We start from the raw sequence: 22,328 nt of genomic DNA on the forward strand, positions 1-22,328 counted from the left end.
ACCCTTATCACAAGGCTGGATGGAGCCTGTGTCATACATTACCACAGCCTTTGACATACGCCTCAAGATATTTATTTCTTATTTTAATCACATTCCATTAGCCAACTTAAAATGTTGCTGGATTTTGGTTTTATGCCACAAGTTACAGCAGGAGCCGGCTCATTTCAGCAAACTAACATGATGCACAGAAATGTCATCATCTAAGCCTCCCAATTTCTATGCAATTTAGAGCCATTTCGAGATTAGTTTCCCTCTTGTTCAGGAAAATCCTTATTGTGGCTGAACCAACAAAACAAGTATGTGTTGCAATAGTCTGCAACGAATACAGTATTATATCTGAGATTATTACAGTGTATGTAATCACTGAGACACACTTGGGATCCAGCATGAGTTATTCTGCAGCTCCCCAGACAAATTTGAGGTCACTTTCTTTTCAGATGACCAGAAATCTGCCCTTGCCCTCCACCCAATTCTGCACATAACTACCATATTACAGAATCTACCACAGACTACACATTTTCCACTAGTAAAAATCATAAGCAGACACAAGTGCAAAGCAAAATGTCATTTTATTTAAGTCAAGGACTATTTTCCTTCTAGTATTGCTGAAGGGATCACCTCCTGGGGAATTGATCATTACAAAGTCCCTGTCTAAAAGTTCAAGTGCTCTTGTTGTACATTCTTTTGAACCACAGAAAAGATAATGACCAAGTAGGTGGGCAGCTACTTGCAGTTTTATCCCACCTAAATTAGCATTGCTTCAGGCTAGAAAACAATTCAAGTAGTAAAATCATGGAAAATGTTAACCTTTAAGGTAACTACCATATTTTGATCAAAAAGTCCTGAATGTATGAAAAGAACATTTGTACATGTTATGAAGTTTTTTTAACCAGACACTGTCGAAGATGGCAGTTAAGTATTTTGGACCAGTTGTCAACCAGGTGTTTTAAGAGTTCTATCTGAAGGTTTATTACCAATTTCGTTATGCAATTCACTTTTCACATTAAGCTCTTTAACAAAAGCAACATATACCCGCACCAGAATCACTGTAGACAGATTTAGTTTTATAGAATGCCCTTCTGAAAATTCATTTCAAAATAGAGATGCTTTTTCTCCAGAACTGTAAAAGCCATAAAAATGCAAAATATCTGTTAGGAAATTTTTAATCAAAATTATTCCTTAATGTTCAAAATAACATTTAACCTCCTACTTTTTTGTAGTCATCCACATATTGATCAATAGACTAAACAGGTAACAATGGTTCACGTTTTTCCCCCACCTGAAACATTTCTTCTAACACAGGCCCAAGAGAGGCAATACAGAGATTCAGGGACATGGATTATGCATGGCAAAGGTAATCCTCTATCATTTTAATTTAGAACAACTCTGATTCTAGCATACAACTTTGACTCTCAGTTGTTTTCAATCTGCTCTAGGTCCAAGTCCCCACAGTCTAGAGGAAAGATGCCTTCTTCGGTGCTCTCACAATCACTTGTGTCCTCATCGCTTTCACACACTGCAGCTGCTTTCTTGTAATCCCTTGTTTTGAAGCTACCTTGGCATGACCCATGATGCCTTACTTCATCCAGCTGTTCTTTCATCGGACTGGAACCAGGGGTGATGATGTTCATAAGATCATTTGAGTCACATGGGGATGAAACAATTGTCTTCATTTGTGTGTCATCATCATCATCTTCATAGTCCAGGGAGCAAAGACTTTTGGAATTTTTTAAAGTCTGGAATTAAAAAAAAAATACATTAATGTATTAACCATGACAGTACAGGAGAAGCAGAATAAATTCCTTAAATTCTTGAATGGATTGAGAGTAAGTATTCAAAATCTGAGTGCCACATATGTTTAAAGTAATCCTGGAACCAACGAGGAGCACGAAGAAAAAGGAAGATCGGTCTTTACTTACTAGGTAATCTGGCTTTGCACAGATGTTTTGCCTATGTAGATTCCCATTAGAGAATAAAAAAAACCAACAAACCTACCAGGCCCCTTTTTTATGTCGAAAAAAAATTGAAAAAAAACTAGCTTTAGTCAACTAAATGGGGAATTACAGGCACCCAGAGTTTGATGTATTAGCTTTCTGGCAAATGCAGAGCACAGCATTTGGTAACACCAGCATTTAGGTCAGACAACTGCACTGCAGCCTAGTCAACAATTAATTTCTTAAAGTTCCCAAGCATGCAGACAATGAGCCCTCAGGCTTCGCCTCAGAGACAACGAGAGTCTGCAAAGGCAACTGGCACATTTGGATAACCTCGGAACAGGAGAAAACCAAGCTTCAACTGGAAACGTCTTGCTCCAGAGTCAGCTTAGTGTATCTTACATTTGGGTACCATTTGAACAAGAACTCAGGAATCTGAGCAATTCTGTTTGAATGAAGAGTATATTAAAAACAGAGGGGCACTCACCTTTATTCAGAACAAAGGAAAAAGAAAAAGAAAACCTCAGTAAGTGTGCTACCTGTCCCTCAGATGAAGGAATAAGATGCCTAAGCTCCTCATGTAACTGTAAGAGATCCTTGACTGAATCCAAAAGCAACATTTAAGAAAAAAAACCCCAGAGCTACAGACAGCAGAACTCAGATTTTAATAAGTGAGAAACTTCTAAATTCTGCCTCATACAAGCATGCAGTGAGAGGAGGGTGAAATAGTCAGGGCTCCTCTCAGGGCTGGTAAGAGCCAGGAGAACAAAGTTGTGGCTTTCTATACCTTACTAGTTAAGTGACTCAGCCTCACATACACACAGCAATTGTTTTATTACAAGTAGATCCACAGGGAACAAGACCAACTTCCACACCCATTTTCAGCTTCTTACCCCATCTTGTCATTGGTTAAATAGTTTAGTTTTATTGATATATTCAAATGAAATAGGGACATTGCAACATTCCCAGTATTCTATATTCCAGATGCTTTTCCAGAGCACTGGATAGTCTTTCGACTTCATCACTGCACATCAGCAGCCACACAAGCAGCTTACTAATATCTTCGGGAGGTTTTTCAACAAAATTTTACAAATTCAGGAGAAATACTAATTAGTCAGCCTTGCCTGTATAGAACTGGATGAAGGAGATGAGAGTGAGGAAAACTCACTGAGATGAATCGATTTGCCTGATCCCTTAGGGTAGACGTTACATGTGGAACACCTTGCAGACAAGCCCATGGTCACTCTGCAAGATCATACAGTTCCTTGGACATCCCTACATTAAATCTACATAGAAAGTTTATTTGAGGGAAAGCTTGGGTAAAAGCAAAAAGCAACACACTTGAGTTTTGGAGTTCAATCACAGCACAACTAGGCTGAGGAGGGCACAGCAATATTGGTACGGGATGTTGGTTCACCATCGCTGGTATCTCTTCATAAGTAAGACACTGCAGCAGTATTCCTCAAGCCTGCACCACATGAAGCCACTTCAGTGGGATGCTCTTCACCATTGATTGGAGGTTTGTTATGCCTGTCTTGCACACAGCTCTTCTCTTGCTCAAACTTTGATATAATACACATTAGATCATACCAAGTTGTAGGTTTCAGGCCAGAAGGATATGTAAGGGATAACCTAGTTTGCTTGGACAGATACAAACGAGACTTCATTTAGAAGCTGATTTATGCAACTCCAAGACCTGCATCCAAAGATCAACTTTCAGGGGAAAAAAAAAAAAAAAAAAAAAAGACGACCATTGACCATAGTTCTGTCAGGAGTAATCCAAAGTCCGTTACTCACAGTTAAAACCCACATCCAATTTTGCATGTGACTAGCATCAACAAAATTGATAACCTTGCATGATCAAAATGTTTCTATTTCCAAATTTCACTCCCCTATGAAAACAGTTTGGTACATTCCTGTTTTCATAACATTTCTATATAGCTCACTTACAGCTTATTCAAGTACAAACATTTGAGCTCCTTTTTATGACTAAGAGGTGTGAATTTCTCTCATATTTACTTAAAAGTAAACCAGTATATTTTTTGAAGTAGTAAGTGCCAAAGGATATTTTAATCCTAATTCTATCTCATTGCTTTGAAAAAGCACATTTCCTGTTGTGTATCTCCATATAGGGGACAATATTTTCAGTTCTTTAAATGTTATAGTAGGTGCTGGGAAGGAAAGGGATCAAATAAAGGAAAGCTTTGAAAGTTCTGCTTTCAATGTTTTAGAAAGGAATTCCCAAGTCCTCCTTCAAAATATCTTTTATTCAATTTACTGCTAGAAATTAATCCAACCACACAGCTGTCTTTCTAGAAGGTTTGTGTACATAAATGGAAAATTGCCTGTTAGCTGTACTGCGCTGAAACCACTTGAATGGGAACTTTTAGCCCGTTTCAACACAACAGCAAGTGCATTCAACTGGTTCTTTGTTCACCCACTTGTCACAACTGCACCAAACTAAAAATAGGTGGATTTATTATCTCACAGCACAATCCCACTTCTTTCACAAAGCAAAAGGTAGAAATTGCAATGCATTCAAGCCCTCTAAACTGCAGCTTTACATGTTACACTGGTACAGTACCACACCTTTCAAGCACAATTGTGCTCAGTGGGGAGCCTGCGAGTACTTGCTCAATGGTCCTCATTTTATAAAGGATGCTGGACTAGCAAGACAAAAGAGTCCACAGTTGGCAATGGACAGAACTCAATCAGCTAAAAGTATTCTTTTGTGTGATGGAAAAAAAAAAAGAAAAAAGAAACTCAGAGTTTTAAAAGAAGTGAGGCGATAAAATGTCTGAATATTAAGAAAAAAACACTTTGTACTGAAAACAATGGCGGGGAAGGAAATAAAAGAAATCTCTCTAGACCCTTGCCATACAAAGCAAACAAGAAAGGCCCTGAGTAGCTTGAAAGGAAACTAATGTCTGTGCTCTTTACTAAACCTCTAGTTCAGAAACCCATAATACATCACTTTCCAAATATCAAAAGCAATAAAAAGGTTGTTTTTGTTTTACTAACAAAACTAGAGCATTTGCTACAGTAGTCAAGGGAAAAAATAAGTCACTTATGTGCACGAAAACCTAGTGTATAATGGGAGCAGCAGTTCTCATGCTTCTTCCCCGTGCCCCCATCATCCACTGAGTCCACCCATTTCCCCCCCGCCCCCAGTTATGAATAGGGGTGGAAGATACAGCTGCTCTGAAGAGGTGCAGCTGCAGCAGCTGGCACAAAGCAAGGAGCAGAGGAAGCCTGAAACCACCAGAAGCCCTCAGCCCATCCTACTGCTTCTCAGCACTAGTCATCGTGACAGGATGAGCTGCTCCCTGAAGCCATCAGCTCAGGAAAAGAAGGAATTCGTCAGACTAATTAGACTAGTCTATCTGGCTTGCTTTCTGTCCCATCCTGAGACTGTTGCCTACAACTGCACAACACAAGAGATGCTGCTTTAAGAGACACCGGCACATAGGGTTTCTCAACTGCTAAGGTCTCTACCAGGGATATGAAAGATGTGGGTGATGCAGTGATCCTCATGATGAGGAGAACCCGGAATAGCAGCAACCAATCCAACTGTAAAACACTGAAGAGGAAGCCCGAGCATGGAGCAACGTGCGGCTTTTTCCGTTGCTTCCCAGAACCTAGCCAGTCAATGGAGACGGGGAAGGAGCAAATTAGATGGGCTGCATTTCGCTTTGAGGGCTTCAAAGGTCCTTAATTCACTCCCTGGACTTATGTTTCTTATAGATAAGTCAAGCTGGCTCAAAACCAAATGCCTTTACTGTTGGTAACTCATGCCATGGTTAAGTTTTAGATCAGAAGCACCACATACACCACGATGTGTTCACAACTCAGACACTAATCTACCCCCCCTAAGAGGTTACACTTTAGACTCGCAATAATGAAGTCCAACCATGGTACAAATTCATTGCACTGAAGAGACTTCATTTAATGAAGTGAAGAGGGAGACTTAAGGAAGGGCTTTAAATTATAAGAACAAACTGTCACAAGAGACTGGTCCCAAGCAGCTCATTGAATCATGTTGAAAAACTGCTTTCTGAACATACCATCAACTGACTGACATCACATCCAACCACAAGTAGATGTGAACAGTGTCCCTCCCTGGAAACTGAGTTTTCAGTTCATGCATCTAATTACTTGTATTAATATTACCTGCAACAATTCAAGTTGGAGACACGTACAGTGCTTACTGTAAGTCATTAGGAATCTCAGCTGGTTGTACACGTTAAAAAAAAAAAAATATCCCACCACAGTCCTAGTCCCTGCATTTTTACAATGCATAAAGTAAAAAAATAGTAAGAAAAATGCTGTGCTTATGTAACAAACTATTAACCTTTCTGTGGAGTAAAGCTCTTGACATTTGACTCTGACTTTTCTGTCTTGAATAGCACTGAGCATTTTGTGAACACTTCAGTGTTCACAGATAACCTTAGCTTTAAGCTTGCAGTTGAGAAGAAATACTGCTTCCTGGGTATGAAGTAGTGCTGACAGGAAGAAAACAATATAGTATTCTTCATGATGTTACATGCTTGAAGCTCGCTAATACATTCTAAAAGCTAAAAAACAAAGTTAATTGGGAAAGAATTTCTCCCTGCTCAAATGAGAAATCAAAGCTGTAGAAACACATTAAGTTTTTAAATTCAAGTGACTAAAAAAATACTTCAGGTCAAAAACCATTGCAGATTTTTAAACTATGCATTTGAAACAAACCAAAAGCGAAGCCTTTTTTTTTTTCTTGCATTGACCTACAAACCAAGTACTTAACAACATTTCTATTTATGTATTTCACGGAAACAGAATCAAATGCCTAAAAAATTCCTGACACCTTCAAGGGCAAAATCTAATCTCTAATCAAATCCATTTTGGGAACCAAACATGCTGTTCACTTTATGTAGCTCTGTAGTCACCCCTCACTTTCCTGGAAATTTGGCATGTATTTTTATATTAAAAGATGCAATGCTTATTTTATCACCTATAGCTAGGAAGCAAAAAAAGCATGGAATACTGGATATGGATGAGAAAGAGCAAACAACCTCTACCATTTTGCCATGTAATAGGCCACTTTACTATAATAACCATTCCTTGCATCAGAGATGAAATTACTGCTGCAGTTCTTGTAGTCAAATAAGGTAAATCCTATTTGCAAAGCCAAAGACCTAGTTAAAAATCAATACAAGCTGACATGCAGCAATATGGCTGTGACTTGAAATGAAAGTTGTTCAGTACTTTGTCTCTGCTGTATCTTCAAAGGTTATTTTAATTTTTTAGATGTAGGTGCCCAGGAAGAGAAGTAAACTGACATCAACTCATTTCACATCAGATGCTAAACAGCATCATGAAGTAACAGGCTTTCATCTTCCACTATCCAGACTGTTCTAGATTTAAGCATGCAGCTTCTGGCGTAGTCTACCATGAAAGTTGATCTATTTATTGGCCTAGATTTTTATGCGTATATTTTAAATTGTGCCACGGTATCTTTAAGTTTTGTTTGAGCTGTAAGAATTTGTGATTTAATTTTGCTTTTTATTTAGTGCTATTAGTTGAAAAAATACTACGGCTTAACGAAATAAAAATATTTAAGTGAAATGCTAAATTTGTCTAATTATACTCACATATGCAAGAATACAAGGGTGTTCATCAGGCGAGACAACTGACAGAAACCACTGGAATAGTTAAAAGTCTACAAATGAGAAAAACAAAATGCAAAAAGACTGGGGAGGATTGGGGATCCAGTTGTCTGCCCGAGCACCACTGCAGTCCACACACATTGGATTGATTTTGGGAACAAACTCATGCACTGCAGTCTTCAGACCTGTACAGCAGCCTTTCTGCTTAGCTAGGAAACTTTGTAAGACCCAATTAAAATCACACGTTGCTATTTGGAATTTGGTGTGATAGCAGTGAAGACACAGGCATGGCAGATCCCAAATACAGTAGGGATTACAGCTACAACAGATGAAGTTCAACTTGAATACCTCCTTCCCCCTTGCCCCAAAGTCAGACAATAATTATTCATGATGGGCTCTCCATGTATGAAATCAAAGTTTACATTCAAACTAAATATCCTCTCCACATCTTTTCCTTGTAGTGGTTTGCAAAGATCATCTAAACAACAAAAAAATTCCACAGGCCCCCCTTAGAACTATTAGCTCACCCCCACCATGTGCTTAGTGTGCACATGTGCTCAATTAAGTTCAACATCAAGTGACATAAAATAAGGTATTTAAGCAGATTACAGAATAGCTGGTCAGTCTAAAGGTGTTTCTCTCTAAAAGACAAAACACAACCACCATTTTTTAAATCATTCCTTTCTAAATTAAATTTTGGGTGGACAGGGGCAGTTTAGTGCAGGAAACTCAGGTGCTGGGGTTTAGCAGTTTCTACAAGCCCAGGGCCATTCATCACAGGGCTCAACTTGTTTGTTTGTTTTTAAAAGACAAATTGGAAGCTACGTGAGTTAATGCAGTACTTTCTGTAATACAGTCAAGAACATGATTCAACAGCAATACTAACATGAAGAGGGTGAACATATATGGCAATTTTCCCCTTATATAAAACCCAGGCTAACATTAAACTGCATTTTAAATAGTTTATAGGATGGAATTTTAATTAAGAATTTGGCATCTTACATTTTCCAATTTGGTGAATTTGTGAACTGCAACCTTTTACCTTTCCTGTTTCAGTAAGTATAAATCATGCAACCTTTTATTATGAGAATGTGGAATTACATTCAACAACCGTCAGGCCTACCTATTTCACCTGCATGTAATTAAGCAAAAATTTTCAGCTATTCTTAGTACCAGTCCAGCAAGCATAAATACCTACAGATGCTGTGAATTATTCCATTAACTAAAGCAGAAGAGGCTCACACAGTAGATTTAACTGTTCTGAACTGGCCGATAATCAATATAGCGTCAAACAGAGTGGAACACAATGACATTTGCTTTGTTCAGCTGAATAATACAGTATGAGACTTTGGCCAGGGAGAAAGAAGATTAAACCAAACAAGACAATTACTAGATATGGCAGCAGCGTTCGTCTGAAATGCACCGATGCATTAGAACAGAGGTTTCCTCAAAGGGAAAGCGGTACCATAGCGAAAAGACTCAAAAAGGCATTGAAATAGCAGGAATGGTGGCTGGGAAGACCAGTTCTAGCTCTTATTCTTGCTTAGGCAGGAGCTGCAGCTTGGGGTCTCTTGCAGGAGCAAAGCAATTGCTCTGCCTTAAAGGAAACAACTGTCTTTGCACACTATCTAGTTATTTTTCTACTCCCTGCTTGATCCTAACCACATCTCTAATACAGACAGTGGATTTATCCCCCTTATGGATAAACTGAAGAGCTGGACAATGTGGAATTGGGCTTCTACTGTACTTGAGCTGCACAAGCTCGAGAGGCTCCAATCTGTCAAATCCACATCACCCAACTGCATTAGCGAGCGATGGTGTGATGAACAAACAGCTGCCCCATTTGTGTTCATGCAGGGATGATGAACACATCTGGTTTTGCAGTAGAAGGGCACAAGGGAAACAATGTAAGCACATGCTCTCTCCCAACAGAAATGATTCATGTTTTGCCAGAGTTGTTCCATCTTTTCCAATTCAAGAACTTTTACCTTTCCTTTTAGAGAAGAAACACAGGCTCTGGAAACAAGAAACAACTTAAAGTGCGTATTACCAGCTTGCTTAATAATATGAAAAAGTTATTTTATAGACACTTAGTTTAAATAATGTCCAATTCACACAGATTTTAGAAATATGCATCTAGTTTTCTGCATTTTAAGACGGGAAATAAGAAAGCACGCTCACATGATTAACGTGAGCTACACAGAAATCCCTTCACACAGAGATATATATTAACCACTCCACAGTTGATCGAAATGTTGATATCCCTGAGCAGTACAAAAAAACCTGCTTAACAAGATTATGGTTGTTTGCAGTATCATCTCTCAATATCTGGGGATTCAGAATTCAAAAACAAAGACCACCCTGGGTAGCTGAAGCTTTCTAATGCATTATTCCTCCGACAGATGAATTAACAGACTTGCATACTACCATCAGCTCTGAAACATAAACAAAAAAGTTACCTCCAAACCAGATTTCTAACTAGATGCATTCAAACAATAAGAGAAAAAGCTGTAGCTGTGATTCCACAAAACTCCTAATAGTCACATTTTGAAGTTCACTTTACCATGCCAAACTGTTCTCAAGTAACAGAGTTTAAGCAGACTGATTACGCACCAGTGTAACACAGGACAGGATTTGACCCTTGTGGTTTCAAAACATGACCATATTGGCTTCATTTCCTGCCATTTATGTGTCATCTTTTTTTAAAGAACTTCTATCCCTGAGCAGTTTAGCCAAGGTCTTATTCCTTCATGACTTTGCTGTGAGCTGTAAACAATTACTTTCACAACTGAATCACATATGCACTGATTTTTGCGGAGGACTCCCATGTACCAACTTCTCTTAAAATTCTAGCATGTTCTTTGTTTTTTTTTTTTGTATCCTCAGGTCAAATATTAAGTTGATACAATGGGTCAAATTTATAAGAAATTAGAGAAGTAAACTCCAAATCCTGATTCTAAGGCTGCCCTCATTAGTTACTGACAGATGTCAGCCTCACCTATATTATTGGGTTATGCTGGCACTCCATCATAACTAGCATTTTAAGGGATACTATAATTGGGCCATAAAGTTCACTTCTGCCAGAGAGGGGGGATGGGAGAGAAACGGAAACACGACCTCAGCTTGGGAGCAGTTCCCCCTTCTTTGGACCAGTTCTCCACTACAGGAATACTTATCCAAAACAAAGCCTTAAGATCTTGTTATACAAGCGCACACAGGCACACATGGGTACATGCATACGCAGACAAAGTACAAGTGCTGTTACAAATCTTTTGCTCAACTTGATGCAAAAGCCACAATTTACCAATAAATTCTTGTAGGAGCATTAATTCAAACTGTAGGTGGACTCTTGCCACTAATTATTTCCAGAGACAAGTTCAACACAACACGTTTGTTTAGAAAGAACAGAATTAGCACTGTTCACCTTCAATCTCTTATACATGTACTCCCTTTTTCTAGCTTACTATCTGATTTTGGACCATTTTGAACATTTCTGAAACTACGTGGCTCAGGAAGTGCTCTCGACATCAAGTGGCAAGCTTGCTATACATTACTTTTAATACCGAGTCAACTTGTGCTAAAAAAACCTTATGTTTGCTAGATATGATTTAGGCAAATTTGTTTATTGGTTAAAATACCAAAGCTGACAACACTTCAGCAGTTGATACTCAATGTGTTTTTTTCTAAAAAAGGTTAAGTCAGGAAAACCACATATACGGTCCTTTATCCTTCACCTACACGGAAAAACAGCAATACATGTTTCAAAATACAGCAGACCAAGTCAGAAGAGAAGCAAACTGTAAGCAAGTTCTGCATAAGATAGTCGGCATTCAAAATCCTAAAACACTGTGGTAACATTAAAACTGAACTCAACTTCTCACTGTATGGCCAATGTCAGTTTTCCTCTATTTGGTAATGAAATCAGAGTTTGCATGAAAAAAGCTGTAACATTCAAAAAGGTATATATTCAAGTATTACACACCCCTTGTTTTAAAGACTCAAATTTGTTTATACTACCACAAGTTGCAAGCTTCCTAGCATACCATAAACACCTTTCAAGTTTTAGTCACATGGTTAGTACTATAATGGAAACTGCAATCAGGAAACTCATCAGAAGTCTCATTTATTTAAAATTCAATTTCTGGTAATACTTCAGTTTTATTGCAGAAGCATGTGTCATCGTCAGCACATAAAGAACAGAGTACTTTCAAGTATATGAACAGATCAGCTATTTGATTATCTGCAGGCTAACCTCAACACCAAAGCATCACCTCCCAGATCACTTATGCAGAAAACATCTGCTTTTATAACTGTACTCCATTAAAAGTTGTGTCTAACAGCAACAAAAAAACCCAACAGTCTCTTCAGTTTCTATATACTTGAAAGAGCACGAAAACAAGTCAGTATTTGCCATCCTAATGGAAGAACAAATTGATACTATTAATTGATGTAGATAAATTCAAATCAGTTCCTTTTCACGTGCTTGGGACATCTGTTTTGCTTTTATCACACCTATGTAGCAGCATATATGTGCAGCAGGAATTGATCTATGCAATGCAAGACTTAACAAAAGACAAAGTGACAGTTAAACTTAAGTCTTTCCAAAGTGGTTTTAATAAACCTCCCTGTAGAGAAAAACCTCAAGTAAATCAATTTGTCTTAGGTCTCTTTCAGAAGACAATGCATCAAGTCAGAAAGTGACTGTCAAAAAGCAAGGAAAATTTCACAACAGGTAATATTCAGAGTATGGAAGACCAAAGCCTAGTTTCAGCACGAAGCGAGTTCTTCCAATCTGGTACTATAAAGATGCACTAATCTATTAATTTGATTACCATGTTATTACAAGAATAGTGAGTATAAAGGGAAGCCCCTCTCCCAAAATTACCCTAAGTTAAAGAAGTATAACTGATTTTCTAATAAATGTTAAAATATTAAATTGGGATTTCATTTTTTGCCAAGAGATCTGGAAAAAAGTTTCCATATCAATGATAAAACACTACTCAACCCTTCTGCTAGCCACCATCTCTTTCAATTTAGAGCAAGGAAAAAAAACTAATCCCCTGCCACCTGCCAAAACGCAGATGGGTAAAACCTGGGAGAAGTGCTCTCACCTCTCTTTAAACCCTCTAGTGCAGCTTAGGCACATGAACTGTAAGTACCCTATATATAACACTGAACCATAGCTCTTAACTCAATATTGTATTGTATTCCAAACAACATCACCAATAATTTTAGTGTAATCCAATTTTATGACAGGCTAAGTAATAATTAAAAAAGAATTTATCCACAGCTGGCTGAAACCTGGCTTGTGAGTTAATAGGTGGCCCCTTTTCTCATGATGTCAAATGCAGCTGGTCTGGTACTCATTAGCTCTTTCAACAACAAATACTTACTTGTACATACAGGAACTTGCCAGAAAGGAAAAGCAAATCCGCAAGCAGATACTAAGGTGCCTCCTCCTCTTATTAGCACATTGCTTACAGAAAAGTACCATAAACATACAAAGCTAGTTTCAGGTCTGATAAAGCAACACAGCACTGACCAGCCCTGAGAAGTTCCAGCTACTCGCAAGATGTTTCTTACAGAACACCATTTACAAAAGAGTGGGGAAAACCTCTATCCTTAATGAGATTTCCTTTCCTTCACTATCATCAAGTCTTACGCTCCCTCGCTGTCAGAGCACAGGGAGCCTCCAGCACAAGGGCTCACTTCATTACATGCCATTTCGGACCTAATTTCACATTGTGACCCACTCTGCTGATGCAAAGAAAGCAAAACACCAGATGCTCTCTGCGCCTGCTACCTCAGTAGCGTTTCATTCACTACTCCAAAAAACTTCCAGGCATCCATTCAAAACCAAGTACGCCCAGCCTGTCCTGTCACAGGACAAAGTGCTGGCTTGTCTTCAGCTCACTTTTGATGCTTGCCTATCATCTCCCAGCCCAGCCTACTCCTATCTCCTTTCCTTCTTCCCAAGCCTGCTGGAATTTGAACTTTAAATGGACGCCCTCCATGGCAACAATAGATAAAAAAGGAGCCTTTGATTGTTCATGCGTTTCGGAAAAGAAAGGGAGAGATTCATCCTGGCTGCGACCTAGCAGGAACTCATCAAGCACGGCTCCCCTTCCATTGCAATGGGATGCCTTAGCCTGTGGCTACTCATTCAAGCTCCCTGCGTCTACGTTTCCATTCAAAGAGGATGAATTCTTCAGGTTTCCCCCGTTAAGGAATTAAACATTGATCCTATGAATGGAGGATAACACCAAGCTTGGAAAGCAGCCAAAAGGTTCTGTAACACTCAGCAGTTTGGAGTTGATTCAATACTTATTGATATCTAGCATGATTTATAGCTGCATTATTTATAAGCAAAAAAAAAAAAAAAAATCAGAGCCATATTTAGACCTCGGTAATAAACTATTTTTAGCACCATCTGTTTTTCTAGTTTGTTCCCTTGCTTAGGCAAGAGCATACTTTTACCCAGTTCCCTCCTCTTTGCCCATTTAAAAGAATCCATAGAGCCTAAACCAAAGCACAAGTAAGGATCATGTTGAATATTTCTTGTGCAGCAATCCTCCTGATCATGTTTTGGAAATCAAAATTGCTGACTAAGGACAGTCTTGGGCTGATGCAACTGTATACGTTGTCTGCAGTTACAGAACCGAGCAGATTTTTTTAATGCAAGGGGCAATGTGTTTCACACAAAGGTTACTATCTGAGAAGAAACAACCGATCATTAACTGCATTAAGCCATCTGAAAAGTGTTCACACTCCTGGCAGTGCTTTTCTGGGCAATAGTTGCCAAGTTTCACCCTCATTAAACCCATAGATATTTTGTCACAAGTACATTCTGCCAGGCCAGGCTGCTGTTAAGAGAGGGAGATGTGAAGCATAAGCAGCTGCTGCAGGCACCTTGCCTCTATGAGATGAGGTGTTTCAAGCTGCAGCTGCCACCCAGTCAAAAGCCCCCCCCAAACCTCAAATTACCTCTTCAAGCTTACATTTATATTCTGCTTTTAGTACAGGACATGACACTGGTGGCCTCCACAGCGTGACAAGAGGGACAGAGAGAAGCGGTTGCCAGTTCCTTGAATTCCAAGTGAATCAAGGCTTTGGGTACCTGCACACTGATTAAGTTCTCAGAAACACACTTGACAGCAGCAAGATAGTCATCTTCTCCTCCTGACTCACAAAAGTTTCCTTTTTACCCAAAATAGCAGCACAAATATTTGAAAGCTGTACTGTTAATTCTGTCAGATTAAGAAATTTTACTTTGGAGCAAGGAAGAAAACTCATCTAAAGTACGAGCTCATAGAGTTCATACCCTTTGCAAAGGGCAGTAGCAGTAAGGGTTGCAAGCAAGGGTTGCTTTTCTAAGACTTGCAGCACAAGTTGAACATTCCTGGGAAGCAGAAGACACACAGCAAAAAAATGGGCATAAATCCCAGCATATAGACATAGGTCAAAATTAAATTTCTACAAATGCCTAACAGACAAACATACAGCCGTTATAATGGGTTCCAAAGAGTCCTGAGGACTGTGAAATTTTCAAGCAATCGATATTACTGATTAACGTAACATTAGTTTGGGACTGGCTTTATGTGACAATTTTAGAGCGTGAAGGAACTAGCAGTCTTTGGGATGCTTCCTCCCACTCTACCACTTTTTTCAGTGGAAAAAACAGGGCACAGCACTTCTAACAGCAAGTACAGCAAACTGCCAGGTAGACGGGAGGGCTGCTTGCTTGTGTGACACAGAGTCAGGCCATTCCCAGGACCAGAGCCAGGAGGCTGAAGTCTGCTCCTGGTGAGAACTATCTCCATACGCCCCAGCAGCAACCGCTGCGCCCCATCTGCCAGACAAAGCTCAGTGGCTGCTACCAACTGATGTGCCGAGTGGTCTGTCCCTCTCAAGGGGGAAAAAAGCTCCAAATCTCTGCGACTTTGACAGGACGCATTTCAAAGGACAGTCTGCCTCAATTGAGAGGAGTTCAATAAAAAAACGTTCAAAGGAGAGAATCAAAGTCTGCAGTACTTTCAGCACATGGACAAAAGCCAACATATACAGTAACTGTCACAGTAAATTTAAGAGCTATTGCCAAGTATGTTTAAGAGTAAAAACTAAGCTTGCAACTTGCAGTTCAGTTCCCTAAGGCTGTTGCATAACCTGCAAATACATTACAGCATGAGAACAAATTAATACCAGTGATTAACCAGGAATGTAACTGGAGGATCTGGAATTCTTCAAATCGCAGCTTATTGCAAGCATTGTACCAAAGCATCTAACGTTCATGTGGGCAAGGATGCTCACTTGTTTGCGCTCAGTATCAGTCTGATATATAACCATGCACTTTTGCACAGATCTGGAAGGTGTAGCCTACCTTACTCCTTTTACAAAGTTTACGCCTTACTAGCTAGCACATAAGCTTATTAAGTATGATTCTGCATTGAGACAGGACTATAGGGACACATGAATTACAGTCTCAGAAAGCAACTGGAGAATATCACAAAAAGAGCCAGGAGAAGGCTTGCTAGGATCTGCCCATCCACCCTTCCCTTACACACCAGATGGCAATGGAAAGATGACGGTTATCTGTCCTTAAAAATCAGTGATCACAAAGAAAGGACTTTGTGATTAACTCTCAAGCCCATACCCATTTGAGAGATGGCTGGATGCCAGTGAAGGGAACTGTGGAAAGTCAGAAGAGTCTGCACAAAATCCATTTATATCCTAATCCATACAGTGATCTCTCCCCTCCACCCCAGTGCCTGGAATGGGTCTAAGCAATTGTGATCCACAACTCCAAGGCTGAAACCCTTTTTCAGCCAATATGCTTACATAACACACCTATGTTAAAGTGTTCTACATCTGCTTATAGCTGTATCAAATCACATATTGGCAAAAAATCAGAAGCTATTAGAAGATTTTCAATGTATCCTAGTTAAGGATAGGATGGTGATGACGATAGTAATACTCTGCAAGTGAAGTCTGAGTTTGTCTTCAACTCCTGATTTTAAAAATAATACTCCAAGAGCATCAAGGTAGTTTTAACTAAGGGTCATACAATAGAAGCAGTTTAACCTCAATAAGCTTGATACCATTACTCAGCAGTTTCAATAATATTACTTCAGTCCTCATGAAGATCACCATTCAGCAACGTGCTTCCATGTCAAGGCCTCCAAAAGCAGAGCACAAGGGAAAGGTTCAGAAAAGCCTTTTTATATTTATATACAAAAATAAGTGTATATATATCTGTGTGCATTCTTTAAACAGCCACAAACAACTCCCTCCTGAAGCTAGTTAGAATAAACATATCAATACTAGCCTACGAGGTCACTCAGATTAGCTTGTTCAGTGTTAACTCCTAATTTGGAGGGGTATCACCCTTGATAAAATGCTTCTGCCAGCAGCATGACACTTACACTTCCTTGACCATTTTCAATAGTTCACAATTTCCTACAACTACTGTATTTTCACAAGAACATGTTGGCTTATATCAACTACAAATGTTTGGAGGTCATTTGAATGCATTTGTATTATACTTAAGCTAAAGGCTGGGTTCAAAGTCTTCAGTTGTTAAGAAGTGGATGTATACTTCAGGTATTGCGAGTATGTATTTAAATCAGGATTCCTCCTACCCCCCCCTTCGCCAGTCAAGAGTATGACATTCTTACTAGATCTAAACGTACCTTAAAGTTTAACAAAATTGTTTTTGAATCAGACTGCATCTCTACAAGATGCAACAAAAACATTACACTTGACACCCAGGTACCCTGTCAGCTTGAGGAGTTCATTTATCTTAGAACAACTGAATTCTTTCTGCTGTCCGCTCTTCCAGAGAGAGGACACCTCCTGCAGAGCTCAAACACCACAGTAAAGTAACTAACCTAGTAAACTAACCTGAATTTGGAACAATTTTTTTTTCCAGGGATAAGGTAGCAACCAAAGAGTTTGGATCTCAATGAAGAATTTAATGGCTCCTCAGAAGATGGGGATCAATTAAGTTCTTTGCCATATGCTCAAGCCACTTAGAAGCATTAATCACTATTTAACTACCTAAGGCCTATGCTTTCTGCCCTAAAGTAGCCTGGGCTCAGTCACAGAGAAGACAGAAATTTCTTACTTCTTCACAGGGTTATTTGAACACTCCAGGAGGTGTCCCCTTTTCCTAGGACAGGGTACAGCAGAAGGAATTCAGTTATTTTAGAATATGAATAGCAGAAGATAGTATTTTTCAACATAGAATGTATACATTCTTTAGTTGTAAATTTATGGTGAGTCTAGAAGTTAAACAAACTCCACTTAAGAGTGGAGCTCTTAAGCTTAAGAGCCATTTACCAAGCCAAATGCACACTTGCATGCCCTGAAAACACACTTTCCTGTGCCATCTACATGAGCTTTACAAGATCAAAAGAAAAAAAAATTTAAAAAAATCAATATTTTCGTCTCTGGGTCACGCAATTTTAACAAGACTTGGAAACTCAACTTAAAATGATTTCTGGTTCTATAGTAACACATGCCCAAGTTACAAAGGCTACCCTGTCCAAATAATATTTTTAAATGCTTAATAGAATGAACACTATGAATTGAGCACTTACAGCAGTATACTATTACTTTGAAATCTTGAAGTCCTTATTTTGATTCATCTTGAGTATCCTTGAAACAAGTATAGTGAATAACACTCTCAAAGAGACCTGCTTATTATGCGAAAATAAACTCACTAAAAGCTGAAAGAAGGGAAGAAAAAACCCCACACACTATGTTTGCATTTTAAAGATTTAAAGCACATCAGGAGTCTCAGCCTCTGTATTAATTTTATTAGTGCACGCTAATGAAGAATTTCTAGTGAAGCTCTGTGTTGACCATAGTTCAAGCACATCCAATTTCTGCCACTGTACACACACACTATAGCAGTTACAAGTAACCTTGAAACACTACAAAATAGGACATGGCAGTTAAGCCACAAGGCACCTGTCATATGCGTTATATGATCTTATTTAAGATCTTTCATACTACTTGTGCATTGTAACACTACTTCACATAAATGATTTTTAACCTACTATTTCAATCTACATACCTTTAAAATGGGCATCTTTTTAAAAGGACAAGTTCTAACATACCAGCTGCAGTGGAGTTTCCCAGTATCAGCAGAAGTTCATAAAAATTTTAGTCGTGCTAAACAATTTACGCTACAGTATTTTTGTTTGAATACTGCAAGATCATGCAGTTCTGCTTCTTACCGTTAACATGCATTAGTCTAGAATACAGCCAAAGTGCATACTGATCAGATTAAAACTGAACTGAAAGCTGATATAGATAAAATATAACTAGACAAAGAAAAGAAAAAAGGGCAGCTTCATACAATATCAACAACCTAGCCTGAAGAATACCTGGAATCTGCAAAACCCTTTCCCAGAAGGACAGTACCTTTGCAGGGCTTAAACTTGTTCAACGCCAGTCTTAAAGGCTCTTTATTAAATTCTGTGTTCATGAAATATGAAAGTGTACTTGGTGGCTCAAGCAATCGCATATGGAGTTTGAGTTGTGACAAATTAGTCTACCTCTAGCATGAGAAATGAGTCTGCAGAGGCTACACGCCTTCTAGTTTTACTGTTCAGGCTAGGCTGAGGCAAGGCAGTTTCTTTAGCAGGTCAGAAGCTAGAAACAAGCCTTAATGACTGTGGTATTGCAGCCTGCTGCTATATATATCCTTCCTGGGTAAAGACAAGGCAGAAAGAGGAGAGACTCAGACCCACAGTAGACACCAGTGACTTCAGTGAAGCGCTGGAGCATCCAGAAGAGGGGACACGCTGTGCCAGGTCCCAGTACTGATGCAAACCTGAGTATCTACCAAAGTGCGAGATCTACCATTCCTCCTTCCTCTTACATTGACATATACGGTATACTCTTTCCTACTTGCACCGAATCCTGTGCAAGAAGCATCATGTCCTTCTGGAAATATAATAAAAGCTAATACTTTTTACTAATGAAGGCAGTTACAAAAAAAGGCAAGTACACACAAAAACTTCCACATGTAAAATTTCAACACTTTAATATGTCTCAAGGCAAACAATGTAATGATACCTGGACTGCTGAGATATTACAAATACTGAAAGAAGTTAAAAGTTTTCAAAAGGCCTCCAAAATATAACTCAACATTTTATCCCCCTGCATCATGAAAACAAGGAGACCCATCTTTGTGCTAGAGATACTTCACTTTCAAACATTCTACTGATGTGAGCAAAAGGCCCTTTTTTGCTCCCCCCATGTTCCTTCTCCATTTTTAGAGGAAATGGATATTATTAAGGTTTTGCACGTACTGAGGAAGAACTGATCAAGACAGTCAAACTGGAAAAAGGCACAAAGATAACAGTGTCTACATTGAGCTATTCTACAATAGGCATTGTCCTTCAAAACTCACGCCCTCCCTCACTTGGTAACTGTGCTACATAGGCAGGCCTCAACTCATTCGTATATATGTGGGGCCTCGCTAAAACTTGTCCACTTAAAATAATGGGTTGCCAAACTGATGGCATGATTAGGGGAAAAACCATTTTTAAAGACCAAGTTTCCTCTGGTGATACTGCAAAATCATTCATGTAAGAGAATATTAGTGCTGTTTTCAAATTAAAACCAGAGGTTGTTTCCCTACTACAAAAGAAAGGTGTTTGACAGTCTAAGATATCCTTTGTCAAATTGTGCTGTATACCTTGCATTAATTAAGCACAATTCAATTAAACACAAGTTCAGATGAGTTTGTTGGCTTTCATGCAGCTGGAAGCAATTGTCCTAGGTCAGAGGAAGACAAGTTTGTTTAAGAAGCTGCAAAAAGTGAAACAAATTGATCTTCTCCCCCAGTTTCTGCAGTTTTGCTTCCCTTATGACCCCTCTTCGTAATGCCCAGAAGAAAAAATGAACTGGCAATAAGATTAGCTCCGAAATGTTTTAGTTACACTTAACAAAATAGTCACTGTTAGGTGGATGAAGTAGGTCATACCAGTATTGCAATTTAAAAAACAAACAAACAAACAAACAGAAAAACAAACTAATGGAAAGTTACCCGGTTATGTTTCACACAAGGTGCTGCAGTTGAGACTCTGAAAAGCTTGGGCTAAGACAAGCTCTTCACATTTTTGCAGTTTTACTGTTAAAAATCAAAGTACTAGTTTAGTCATTACAAGTTTATAATAAACACTGTCAGCAAGATACATCTTTTGACCTAGCAAAATTAAGCTTAATACAGAGAGACGTATCTACTACTTATCCTGTTGATGACTTGTACGAAAAATTGTATTTCATCTCAGACTACCTCCTACTGCATTTCCGAGTTAAGAACTCCTCTTCAGGAGCTGTATTTTGTTCTCCATCACTTCATTATTAAAACAGACCTAATCTCCAAGGTACCATCCTATTTGCTAGTTAATGCAAATATTTACTTGAACTATTTAATTGCATATTTAAACTAGACAGGTGATGCCTGATCAAAGTATTTTCCTGAAAGTCACATACAAAACATAGCAGATGCATTCACGTGGCAAAGCAACCTCAAAATCTATGGTGTGATCTTCAATACTGGGAACAGTGCAGAGAAACTATAACCATGACAACAGCTAGTCACCTAGAAAAAAAGCTGCAACACCTCCTGGTACCAAACAACACGAGTCCTAACTTCATCCTTGGTCGCCTAAATACAAGCAGTATTTTTTACCCCAAACCGATACCCTTATCTTGATCTCTGAAGAGCAAATTTGAAACCAACTCCTGCTACGCATACATAAAAAGGAATCAGATTAGAGAATTATTCAACAACTAAGAAAACCAAAGGCTCCAGAAAGAAAGGCTTGTTAGACTAACTCATTTTTTGGTCTCTGCTTGCACAGAAAGGCGGACAGTGACCAACATCTAGAGAGAAAGCAACTATCAAGATTTGAACAAGCTTTAGTCTCATTTACTCCTTTTCATTTTCTTTTCTATAGACTTGCTTGGAAGTGACTATATTGATTTCTGGCATAAAGAACTTTTTCAATTTAACAAAAGTTACTTAATTCTTTGCTTCAGAATGCACAGTAAGCACATCAATCATCTGACCACTTGACTCCTCGGTAATCCCTACATGGATTCCAGAAACACTCAAAAACCTAACCAATGGACTGCACACTAGCATTGGGTATACTTCCTGACGCTCTCTCCCTTCCATCACACCAAAAAAGCCCCCAAACTTTAGAGGCCTTCTTGATACTATCTACTCCCAGATAATTCTTCCAAAATACTGAAGAGATCCCCCTTGCTTTTTGCAAGCTTAAATAATTCTTATTTAAAAATGGAAATTCCCCACCACACATATACACACGAGTCTTCATCATTGTAACTCTGGCAACAAAAACTCATTTTATATCAGGTCTGCAGCTACATTTGTTGTAAGCTAGTTTTATCTTTCACCAAAAATCCACAGCAGTCATTTAGACTCAAGTAGTCTTACAAATGCAAGTTTGAAGCAAGTTATTTTCTCTAATGTTTATATACCACACCGAATTCAAGAAGTCTTTCTGAACATCAAAAACTCTGCAAAAAGATGAGTTTTCTGCACTAATCCAGCTAAAATCTAGGACCTTGTCTTTTTGTGTGTACTGATCTCACAGGAAGTTTCTTGGGTGGAGACTTGAAAATGTTTTAAAAAGCCGCTGAACTGTATCTGAATTACTTGTACTAGTTCAGTTCTCTTGCACATGCCCATTTCTGCTGTCCAATGAAA

The 22,328-nt window shown here is 38.8% G+C and overlaps 1 protein-coding gene across 2 annotated transcripts in view; it reads right to left on the reverse strand.

The window, feature by feature from the left end:
* Positions 1–550: 550 nt before the first annotated feature.
* The window catches only part of FAM53A (family with sequence similarity 53 member A), a 73,781-nt gene continuing 52,003 nt past the window's right edge, over positions 551–22,328 (reverse strand). For both annotated transcript variants that reach the window (XM_082482269.1, XM_082482268.1), the window contains exon 5: positions 551–1,736. In XM_082482269.1, the coding sequence (XP_082338395.1) occupies positions 1,413–1,736 (324 nt within the window). In that variant the 3' untranslated portion in view covers positions 551–1,412. The remainder of the gene's footprint in view (positions 1,737–22,328) is intronic.

Source organism: Vanellus vanellus (assembly GCF_965231255.1).
Source record: "Vanellus vanellus genome assembly, chromosome: 4".
Classification (NCBI taxonomy): domain Eukaryota; kingdom Metazoa; phylum Chordata; class Aves; order Charadriiformes; family Charadriidae; genus Vanellus; species Vanellus vanellus.